This window comes from Callithrix jacchus, chromosome 13 (genome assembly GCF_049354715.1).
Source record: "Callithrix jacchus isolate 240 chromosome 13, calJac240_pri, whole genome shotgun sequence".
Taxonomy (NCBI): domain Eukaryota; kingdom Metazoa; phylum Chordata; class Mammalia; order Primates; family Cebidae; genus Callithrix; species Callithrix jacchus.
In genome coordinates, this window is record NC_133514.1 from 57,769,908 (window position 1) to 57,782,126 (window position 12,219).

Here is a 12,219-nt window from a genome sequence, read left to right on the forward strand (position 1 = left end):
ATGTCTTTGAAAACCATAATAAACATAATTTCAACAAAATTTCCAGTCTTACTGATTGTAGAGATTTAGTCATATGGTAAACATTATTACCTGCAGGTACATGCAGATATCAACAAGTAAAAATAGTTGACTTGAAAAGTTGAATAATATATTAGAAAAAAAATCATCTGGGTTAGAAGAATCAAGAAATTTTTAGAGTTGAGAGAGAAGGGATCCAGTCCAGGGCTGGAAAATAAACTTCATGTCATGTCCCACCTCCATCCATTGGCAGCAGCTTTCTCTCATCACGATGTGCAGAAGGGTGCGGATGCTCCATCTGGGTGCAGTGGGTGAGAGAGCCTCAATCCATTAGTGGTTTGCAAAGGGAGGCCCAGGTAGAGCCTCAAACCCATAAACATCTTGCTCAGTAGAATCTTACATCCCGACTCAAGGATGAGAAAATGGAGGCTCAAATAACTTAAAAGTGTTTTCGAAAGTCACCCAACTGGCTGGTGGCCATGCTGATGTTTACCAGGTAAGAATTTCATTGCTTCCATCCCGTGATACAACCATCTACAGTTGATACCCAGACAACTGGTCTCAGCTCTAAGGCTGACAGGCTTGAAAAAACAAATCTCCATTGTGGACAAATAGTCATCATATTTAAAACTGTGTTTAAAATATTCAGTAAGAAAAGATCTGGTCTATTCAAGAGAAAGGTGGGACTCATTAACAGAAATCAAATTTCAAGGAACTAGAAAAGTGACTGCAAGGTAGCATAACAGTCTGTGCTTGAGCTAACCCATGCCACCTATTAAGATGAAGGAAACAACACAGCAACCTGGAGGTGGCGAATTGAAATGATGGCCAGGACAGCCTGCAACATATTCTGAAATGATTCCTCTGTTGATGACTGGCTGTGGTCTCTTGGGTCAGAGAATATAGGCATAGGGTCAAGTGAAGCCTTGTACAGAAAAGTTTTTGTATTTGCATTTGTTTTGTTTTTTTGTTTACCCATTGAGAAAGTATTTGCCAGACACTGATGTGTATTTTTCTGTGCTGTGTGTATGTAGGTAAAAAAAGAAGAAAGTGGTCTAGCTAAAGCAATTAGATAGTAAGCAGCAGGCATTTCATATCTAAAAAGTGGGACATATTAATTATAAAGGTACTTCTTGGTGCTACCAGGCACTGGATATGTGCTCCTGTGGAAACATGCATAATAATCTGTTCTACATTAGTTATCTACCGTTTATTAGCCACCAGTCTATAATAATAGCAGACATCTATGGAATGCTTAATATGTGCCACCACTGGACCACGTTGGAATACATTATTTTATTTTAATGTCAGCTATTCCAAAGAAGTAAGTAGTGTCACTTTACATAGCTGCAAGGGATATCCTGAAGATTCAAGCCCAGGTTTACCTGATTCTAAAACCATTTCCCAGGTTATCATGTAAGACTGCCTCTCTCATCCAACTGCTTTGAACCTCTCTTCTTATCTGTGAACTGGAGATTATACCAATTAGAAGCATCAGAAGAACCAATTTTTATAAAAACTTAATAATTTTTAAAGCATTATTCAGAAATAATATGCTGTTATTTATAAATAAATGATTTAAGCCAGCAAGCAGATACTCCATTGTTGTAATATTTATTTATAGCCGATGAGCAATGTTATGTAGTTTTGCTAACAAGTAATTTATTTTCATAATACTTTATGGAACTGTTTTTTCCAAATACATCATCGATTATTTAGCTAGCTACAATTTAGGCCTTACTTTTCTATCATAAATTTGCCTTTTCTCCTAAATAGTCATGCTTGAGGGGACTGAGTAATTGCTTTCAGCATAATTACAGCTGCACAGTAACACAACACACCACTTACAGGTCTTTTGAATGCTTATTATTTTGGCATAAACATAGTTGATCAATTTCATATTTCTCATTGCTATTATATTAAATCTTAAAGACAAATATGCTTAATGTATTAGATGTAAAATGTCAGTAGCATACAAACAAAAAACTGGTTTAGTTTATTTGTTGCCAGTTAATTCGTCACAGACCTCATGACTATGTTTAAAGGCCTTTGAAGGATTAGATTAAAAAATGATACATCACAGTAAATTAAGCTGATGAATTGTTTTCCAAATGACTAACTTATTTTTCCTCCAGATGCCTGCTTGATGGTCAGAAATATAGCTCGTATATCTTTATTTTGTATTTATATATAATAAGTATTCTTAATGTTTTGTTATGTTGAATAAGGATTTGCTCTCAAAAAATTTAAGAGAAAATTAAACTGTTCAAAACTGAAATTTGTGACAAAAGAAAAAACAAAAATAATGAAATTTGTTTAATGGATTTTTAGAAAGTGGTCCTTAGAATGTCTATGTAAGGATTTGGGATAGAAAGTCTAAGTGAGAGTCTGCCTAAGACAAAGGAGCAGAGTTAATTCTTCTCAAACTCACAATTTTATCACAGAGAGCTATGGTCCCCAACTTTTTTGGCATCGGGGACCAGTTTCATGGAAGACAATTTTTTTCCATGGACTGGGGTGGAGGATGGTTTTGGGATGAAACTGATCCACCTCAGATCATCAGGCATTAGATTCTCATTAGGAGCATGCAACCTAGATCCCTCGCATGCACAGTTCACAATAGGGTTCTTGCTCCTATGAGAATCAAACTCTGCCACTTATGTGAAATGAAGTGGAGCTCAGGAGGTAATGCTCGCTGGCCTGCCACTCACCTCCTGCTGTGCAGCCCTGTTCCTAACAGACCATGGACCAGTACCCGTCCACAGCCCAGGGGTGGAGGACCCCTGATATAGAGAATTGAGTTAGGGCACTCTACAGTATGGCTTTTGTTGGTTTGATATATATTCTTTCACAGACAAGATTTTTCTATTTCACATATTTAGGCTTCCAAGCATCACATTATTTTCCTCAGTTGCTTCTATTTAGAAATCACCCACTGGTCACCTGTATACTAAGTACGTACATCTTGATACTTTGTTTTTGTTTATTTGTAGGGGTGGGTGGGCTTTTGTAGGTTGAACCCCCCCCCCCATTTTTTTAGCCCTTTTTCCACTTAAACATGAGATGACAATGTGGTCACACTCGTTGGTTACTCACTGAAGTCACAACACCATGCAATGTTTTAAATATTCCATGGATTTATCTATGGCGATTGGGAGAACTTTCTTTGTGTGTTGACTTGCTTTTCTGTTCTGTTTCCTGTAGAAACGCTCCAGAGGACAAGTGCTGTTTGATAAAGTATGTGAACACTTGAACTTGCTAGAGAAAGACTACTTTGGGCTTACGTATCGAGATGCTGAAAACCAGAAGGTGAGTGATCAAAATCAGTGCAAAATAAGATGACTTGAACTGCTCATTTCTGCTGGAAAATGAAATGAAACTGAGTGGGTGGATCACTTTCTTCACCTCCCTTCGTACTCCCACATTTTCTACTTTGAGTCTGTAAATGCTGTTAATCATCTATTTCTTGATAAAGGAGATCACTGGCAGCTTCCCTTAATCTTGAATATTCTGGTAACAGTAAATGAACTCTAGTTTTTCATGCTTGAGTTATTTGTGGTTTCTAGAAATCATTTTAGTGTGGTGCCTTTTCGATGGGGTAATGTATTTCAGTAGATTATTTGAACCAATGAAAATCAATTGATATTTATGCAAAAATCATGTTCATATCCCAAAATTCTATGAAGCTATTACGGTTGTAACCCCAAAACTATCAGGACAGTTTATTATTGGTGCTGCCCTATTTTTCATTCATCATTTTATGCTTTCATATTGTTTCTGAATCAGAATATGAGGTGGATTGTACACTGACCTGACACTTGTCTAATGTGTTTAGTAGATGTTTTATGCAATACCTCTGTAGACTCTGTTCAGGGCTATATCTCCTTAATCCTCACAACTACCTGAGAAATACAGAAAAGGAAATCATTTCCATTGCACTGATATGAGAAGCTGAGTTAGAAATTCTGCTCATAGATTACCCATTTTGGTATTGTGCCATAAGTCATACTTAATACCTCCTGAAATTGCCAAACAATGCATAACTTTATTATTAAACATCTGATTTTACCAGGTGAGGAAAATCACAAATCACAAGCAAGTGTTCATTTGTTAGGGAAGTTTCCTAGGTAGATGCCTAAGAATCTTTCATTGCAGAGGTCTCTAATGTGGAACTAAATGGCTAGGATATCAGTGTACCCAGTTACATATATTTTTAATTTATCCTAGTAACTTGTTTACATAGAGAATCTTCTGCCTTTTCTTCTCTGTTTCTGTGCTACCTTGAATCTATGAAGGCAATGGTTATAAAAGAAAAAGACTTTGTCAGGTCCAAACTGCACACATGTGCATTTTCTCATTAGACCAGTACCTGGGCCCTTGGAGGGCTTGGCAGAGGGACACCAGTTATGGGGGAAGGACCACAACGAGGGAAGCCATCCTAGGACCACTGGCTCCTCACTGCATATGGGGCGAGTCTGTACCTAATCAACATTAAGTCATTTTTATTCTACTCTGATTCAAATTCAAAATGTCGTTTCCTTTTCAGAATTGGTTGGACCCTGCTAAGGAAATAAAAAAACAGGTTCGAAGTAAGTTCTTTTGGATTACTTTTTATGGAAATGTGAAGGTTTTCAGAGAGCGAGTTGTCTGAATTGGTAGACCATACCTAAATGGCTAGTATGACTACAAACTTTTCTTGTCTCACATTTGATCTGGCAGTTCAGATAGTACTCATTTTATAATTGTCACAACTTGGGATTTAAAAGGAACATGATACTTGACCTGTTCCTCTGCCTGTGAGTAGATGTCAAGTATATGATGTAATCAACTGATGTTTGAATTGGCAATTAACCATTTAAAAGTTCCAAACTGAATTATTAATGTTCCATCAGTCACAAAAGTATGAAAGGCTACATAAAAGTCATAATCATTTCATAGCTCTGACTTGAATCAAGTCAAACTAAAGTTTACTGTCTGGTAACAACGTTTCTTAGTCCCCTAAAGGCAATTTTAAAAACATAATTTAATGGACCAAACAATTGCAGGAGCAACTCACAAATTTGAAATACAAGTAGCTAATAAATATTAAACAAGTTGCTAAATTTTAGTAATGATTTAATGCAAATTAAAATGATACATCATTTTTCAGATTAACAAATAATTAAAGTTTAATAATAAACTCTATCACTTATTTACCCAATTGGTAGAATAAGTTGGTTCAATCCATTCAGAGGGCAATTTGTCAGTATTTACTAAAATTTAAGCTATACTTACTCTTTGACCCTTAATTTCACTTGTGGAAATTTATTCAGCATGTGTATTAAGGAGGAAAATGTGCATTTGTATAGAAAATGAAGGTTCATTATAATTAATACTATTTCCAGTTGCAGAAAACTAGAAGCAACTTGATTATCCATGTATAAAGAAATTATTAAGTCAATCATGGAATAGCCATATAAATATGTCTTAGTGCTCCTTAGTGAAAATCAGTTTGTGGAATATTATCTATGGCATAATCACATTTGTTTTTTAAAAAATTATGTCTGTATAGATGCATGGAAGACTTTTGGAAGGCAGGAAGATTTTAATAGTAATTACTCCAGAAGTATCATTCAGTGAAAGTAGGGGTTGAGAAAGAGGAGCTTTTACAATTTTTTACCCTTGCTGTAGTTCTTATTTTTGCCACTAACGTGGATGCTCTTTATAATTTAAAATAACTACATTTTATTCGTATTTTTTGTCAATAAAGTCTAAATTTTTCTGAATAACTAATGCTATTTAAAGGATACATTTAAGAGCATTTTATTGATAAGAACATCATTCCCACTTCAGTAAGTAAGTTCTCAGTAGTTTACTATTAAAAGAGCAAGCAAATACTTCTTAGTGCCTTTGAAAGTCCTGAGCTATCAAAATAATACCCCAAGTACTAATAAAACATAATTAGTAGTGAGCAGTTTGAAATGGTTTAATATGATAATATTCCAGAAAGACAAAAATATAACCATATTCTAGATATAAGAGAGTCAGCTGATTATTTGTACAATTTAGACATCTTTACCATATATTTGAGGGAAATTATATATATCCACTAACCAGAAACTTGATAACAGATTAGGTTAATAGAAATCGTTAATTGAGATGGAAACCAGGGATAGCTGTAGTTGTGATAAATAGGTGAAAACACTACTTATTTTTTGTTCTGAGGAATCCTAAGAAAAAATGTAAGATAAATATTTTTCTAAGGATTATTAGTTATTAAAGCAGACATGCTGAATATATATCATAACATTTTGTGTGCATAAAGCTCTCATATTCATCTAATTGATGGAATACTGGGCTGATGAATAATTGCAGAGCACTTTGAAAATATATAAAATGTTCAAGGATAAGTCATAATACCATGACAAGAAAGGCTGTATAAATTGTCTAATTTTCTTTTTTCTTATTAATAGAATTCATTTTTTCTTTAACTTCCCATTTATACTGTCTTCTACCATCCTTTCAAAGAGAAGAAAGTAAAGGGACAAGACAATCAAAACAAGAGATTTAAAGGATTTTTTTCATCATGCAGATTAGGCAGTATATATGACTTTGCCATGAAGAAAACTGACAGTCTTGCAGATAAAGGAGACAAGGAAAATTGGAATTTCCTTAAAAATGGGATTTGATATTTTTATCTGTATTCTTTGTTCTTTCCCATCCACTAAAATACCCCCTTGCCACAAAATTTACATTCAACCGAGACAGAGAAGTATTACCACATCTAATGTAATTACTGTACCATTACCTCCTCTTCCAAAATATAAATGATAAAAGGATGTTTCCATGCTTTTTCTGCTGTGGGCTCACAGGGTTCCTTTAGAATGAGACCTTTAAGAAAATGGAAACCAAGCTAACAAATATTTTAAGTCCAACTTTATGATAAGAAGAAAATTCTAAAACTCCATGCCTCTAATTCCAGTGCTTTGGGAGGCTAAGACAGGAGGATCACTTGGGACCAGAAGTTCAAGACCAGCCTGGGCAACATAGGGAGACCCTGTCTCTATTTTTTTTTTTTTTAATTGTTTTAGTTAGCTGAGCTCAGAGACACATGCCTGTAGTTAGTCACTACTGAGGAGACTAAGAGGGCTGGATACTTGAGCCTAGGAGTTTAAGGCTGCAGTAAGCTATGATTGTGCCACTGTACTCTAGTGTGGGTGTCAGAGTGAGACCCTGCTTCTAAAGAAAAAAAAAAAAAAAACCCAGAAAATTCTGAAACTGAAGAGTTTTTATAGGAAAAATTCTTATTCCAGGAATCTTTTATGCATGCTGGAAATCTTTAAATTTCTAAATACACTATATTTTGTGATTTTAAGTATGTTCATGATATAGTAATTTTGTGATATAGGGCATATATCATACTTTTATGTATAAATGCAGTATATTAGAAATTTTAAGATTTGGCTGGCATCAAAGACTAACATTACAAATTTATCATAAGAATGAACTATCGTGAGTGCTGCTATTTTCTATTTATCGTAAATCTGTAACTTAAAATTCCACATCAGCATTATAGAAGTATTCATGTTAATGTCTTCAAGCTGTTCCATTTCCTCTTTCTAACTAGGGCCCTCATTTGAGCAAATATAGAGTTGCAAGCTTGTTTATTGCATAAGCACTTCCTTCTCAGTGGATTTGTTTTTGTCACATTCTTTATGGGGATATATACTTGAGCTTTAATCTCCCTCTCTCATTAATTTCCAGTTTTATGCCTCATTTAACTGGACTCTTTTTTTCTTAATTGGCATGTAGATTGTATTATAGTATCTGTACACTTTCCCATTGTTTCAAAATACTGTCCTGAAAGATGTATTTTAGGGAAGTGGATTCCTTCGTAGTAGTGATTTTTCAAAGTGTGCTTCCAAAGCCCATTTTTATTATTAGAACCATAAGGGAGCTTATTTAAGCCATAAATTTCGAAGCCGTATTCGAAATCTCTGGAATGAAAATCCCTGGGGTGGAGTCTGGGAATTGGCATTTTTAACAGGTACCTCAGGTATTTCTTCGACTCACTGTAGTTTGAAACTTGCTTTCCTAGAATGAGGATTTTTGCATTAAATGTCTTTCCTATATTTTTATTACTTGTTAGTGTCTAACTTGGACATTTATTATAAGATTGTTTAATTACATTGCTAAACTATTCATTGGATTCAAGGCCTGCTTTGAAGTGAACCAAAATTATAAAAGAGTAATAAATCCATTTCCCATAACTAATCCATTAGTTTTCATTTCACTTTCTTGGCAGAAAGCCAGCACTCATTATGAACCTTACCATTGGCAAGCATTGAGGGGATCTATTTTAATAGGAAATGAGTAGGAATCAATAAGAAAATAAAACCAAATCAGACTATTTTTGGAAAAACAAAAGGACTTTTTTGAGAACAGTGGGAAAAACAGTCACTAAAATATATTTGCCTGACAGATATATTTTGAGTGGTTTAAAAATGATATTAAGCCCCCAATAATGCCTAGTCCTATACTAAATCCTTTATAGAGCACCTCAGGTAGAGTCCCTGCCATGTGCAATCTTAAATGTGATGTCAACGATAGTGTCAACAATAAACTAACTAATACATGGATTTATGCCATTTGTGACAAAGTGTAAGAAACTGATGATGAAGCTAAGTATTGCTCCGATGCAGGTGAGCAGTGCAGAGAAAGGAGCGAGGAAATACAGTACTGTGCCTTCTGAATGTTCGGGAAAGGCTCATGGAGCAATGCAGTGTCCAGAAGTCATTCAATTGAGAGACAGGGAGATTTGGAAGTCTTAGGAGACTATTAGAAGCAAAAGGGGCAGACTGTGAAGTCACAGAATCAGAATCCTAGAGTAAAGGCAAGTCAGTGGCCACTGGGTGAGGCATGAATGAAAGACCTCCAGAGTGGAAGCTGGGGGACTGGGAGGAATTTTTCAGTAAACCATTCAAAATACAAGCAGTATCTAGGCTCTGGCACTTTTAGTGTCCTTCTTGGGTAGAGGGAAAAAATATAAACAGCCCCAGAGAGGAGGAGTACCCAGACTTTGGTAAATTGCTGCATTTAAAAGCCAGAACAGGCCGGGCACGGTGGCTCAAGCCTGTAATCCCAGCACTTTGGGAGGCCGAGGCGGGTGGATCACAAGGTCAAGAGATCGAGACTATACTGGTCAACATGGTGAAACCCCGTCTCTACTAAAAATACAAAAAATTAGCTGGGCATGGTGGCACGTGCCTCTAATCCCAGCTACTCAGGAGGCTGAGGCAGGAGAATTGCCTGAACCCAGGAGGCGGAGGTTGCAGTGAGCCGAGATTGCACCATTGCACTCCAGCCTGGGTAACAAGAGCGAAACTCCGTCTCAAATAAATAAATAAATAAATAAATAAATAAATAAATAAATAAATAAATAAATAAAAGCCAGAACAGAGTGAATACAAATTAAAATAATGATCACATAGTAAATGTAGAAAAAAAGAAAAGGGTGTTTTCTACATTTATATTGATAAACCATATATAATTAGAGATAGTATTAATGAGATGTGGAGCTTAGTTAAGGCTTCATAATGTTTCAAAGATACCTGTTTACAATCCAGAGAGTAGATAGTCGTGAGCTGACTCCTGGTTGACCCTTTTCAGTTCTGGAGAGGCCTTGAGTAAAGGCCACAGGATAAAGATGGCAAAGCATAAAGAGGATCCGGCTAAGACTCAGGCTAAGGAGGTACAGGTGCAAAATTTGGCAATGTACAATAAATACATTCAAGTACCTATTTCAGCAAAAGTTTTCCTGAGCAAGAAAAGAATTTTCAACCGCCCACAGAGCAGCCCACTTACTAGAACATTGTCCACTGCAACAAACTCTTCTCATAAAATAAATCTATGTTTAATATTCCCTTTTCATTTACTATAATTGGATTTGACCTACAATAACAAAGCAGAAAGGACAAAGAAAATGGGAATTATGTTTGTAGTGTTGGTCTGTGAGCTATCCAGAAATTCGCAGCAATAAATCCAGCCACTTCCAGATTTCCCTGATTGAAGATTATTCGTATCATTCATGTTTTTTCCCTCTTCCAAGTGCTGACCTTTGATTCTGAAAGAGGTGGGAAGTTTGATCAGTTTCCTAGCTAGTTAAAAGTCCCAATAAAGGATTTGATTGGGGAGAAGATTAGAAATTAGGTGAGGTTTTAGACTTATCTATATATTTCATATCACCAAGGTTTCCCAATTTTCCATTAATGATCAAAAGTTGCCTGGGTGTTAATGTTTGGAGTTAAGGCAGTTCTGGCTATCAATTGGAATCATAAGATTTTCTTGAGGTTTTACTCTAATTTTTTCCCATTCTCGCAGGTGGTGCTTGGCACTTTTCTTTTAATGTGAAATTCTATCCACCAGACCCTGCCCAGCTATCTGAAGATATCACCAGGTATTTGAAAGTTGGCTGTGCAAAAGACAAGCATTATTGGGAGAGTTGTGCTTCTCTTAAATGCTCCAGAGAGCAGTGTGCTTACATCTGTGGTAGCCTTACAATCAACCACGCTCAAATGGCAAATAAAAGGCAAATGAATGAGACTAAACATCTGATGAGAAGATTTGCCAATCCTGTATTTTCACAGTTGAATCTTTGGTGCCAGGCTGATATTCCCTCTGCCTGACCCTGGTGGGAAAACATGCAGAATTGAGATACTATCATCCACCCACCATAGTCAAATTGGATGGGATTTAGCCTTATACGATACAGCACTTCTTAGTTTTTCTGCTTTAATACTTAGAGTAAAAATGTCCTTGGATGCTTATGCTTTTTATATAACCAACACATACGCACATAAATTTGAATGTTTACTTTCTAGGTCTTGTGTAAAGGAAAATGATTGTTTTCTAGAAAGAAGATGTTAAGAAAGGAATCGAACATAAAAATATTTCAGTTTGGTAACTGAATTGAGTGTGAAAAAGGATCTCATTATAAAGCTGTTCTGGATTTCTTAGTCTGGGCTGCTCTAACAAAATACCACAAACTGGGTGGTTAATAAACAATAGAAACTTATTTCTCACTGTTCTGGAGACTGGGAATTTGAGATCAGGGTGCCCGCAGGTAAGGTTCTGGTGAGGATGTGCTTCCAGGTTGCAGGATGTGACTTCTTACTGTGTCCTCATGTGGTGAAAGGGTGATGGAGTCTCTCTCCAGCCTTTTTTATAAGGGCACTAATCCCATTCATGAGGGCTCCACCCTAATAGCTTTCCAGAGACCCCCCACCTTATGATTTCATCACCTTGAGGGTAGGATTCGAACATACGGATTTGGAGCGGAAGGGACACAGACACTCAGTTCATTTTTCCTGGTGTGCTCTGACCTTCTAGGCTTCTCTACATTCACCTTAGAACCCCTACTCTCTTGCTTAGCTTGGTAGTAAGTTTATAACCAGTCAAAGCAATTTTGTGCCGTATGTGTAGAATTTTCTGTGTAAGCTTTGCATTCTTTATGGGGGGCTTTACAGAAAAGAGAAATTACTCAAAATAGCTTCAATCACTTGCTACAGTTAAAAATAATTTCACCAGACATATTAAGAGAAGATTAAAAATTAGTTCCAGAGAATTTTTTAATATTTGCAATAAATCAGATAAAATTTATATAATTTCTTATTTAAAGATACTTTTTAGTTGCTATTGAAGCAACTAATTTTATTTTGGCTAATTTGTGGTTATAGAGCCCATATATATACCTGGACTTGAAACTGTAGTGCATGATTTCTATTGACTCGTAATATTTGTAGAGCCTGTTAAATGTTTAAAGATTTTTTTCTGTCTGAATTACATGGAATTTACTTATGTCACCAGCCTAAAATCGTAACTAGAGGGGACCTTAAGACTTGATCATAGTCCTCTGCTTCCATAGATGAACAATTCATTTCTTATCTAAAACATAGCAGGTGTGCTTTGTTCTATTCATATTCTAGGCTGTGATCCGGATTCTTAAAACTCATCAGTGTTAACACTTACCTTGAGGTGTTTGGCAGTTAGTAATTTATCTGTAAGCCTTAAAAGCAAAATAACGGAGAAGACAAATCAGCATATTTTTATGATATGGCAAAATTATATGGAAAATGTTAATTTCTCCAGTTTAAAACTATGGTGACAAGATTCTCAAATTTTAGGATAGCAATTCTTTATATCTTAGATAGATTTTAAGAAGCT

General features: G+C 35.8%; 1 protein-coding gene across 50 annotated transcripts in view; it reads left to right on the plus strand.

Annotated features, from left to right (window-relative positions):
- Window positions 1-12,219, plus strand: part of EPB41L3 (erythrocyte membrane protein band 4.1 like 3) — a 254,915-nt gene that overhangs the window by 198,692 nt on the left and 44,004 nt on the right. For all 50 annotated transcript variants that reach the window (XR_013525734.1, XM_078347791.1, XM_078347793.1 and 47 more), the window contains 3 exons: window positions 3,223-3,327; window positions 4,565-4,607; window positions 10,378-10,453. Coding sequence is in view for 49 of the 50 variants with exons in the window: in XM_078347791.1 (XP_078203917.1) it covers window positions 3,223-3,327; window positions 4,565-4,607; window positions 10,378-10,453 (224 nt within the window). In the remaining variant the exon portion in view is untranslated. The remainder of the gene's footprint in view (window positions 1-3,222; window positions 3,328-4,564; window positions 4,608-10,377; window positions 10,454-12,219) is intronic.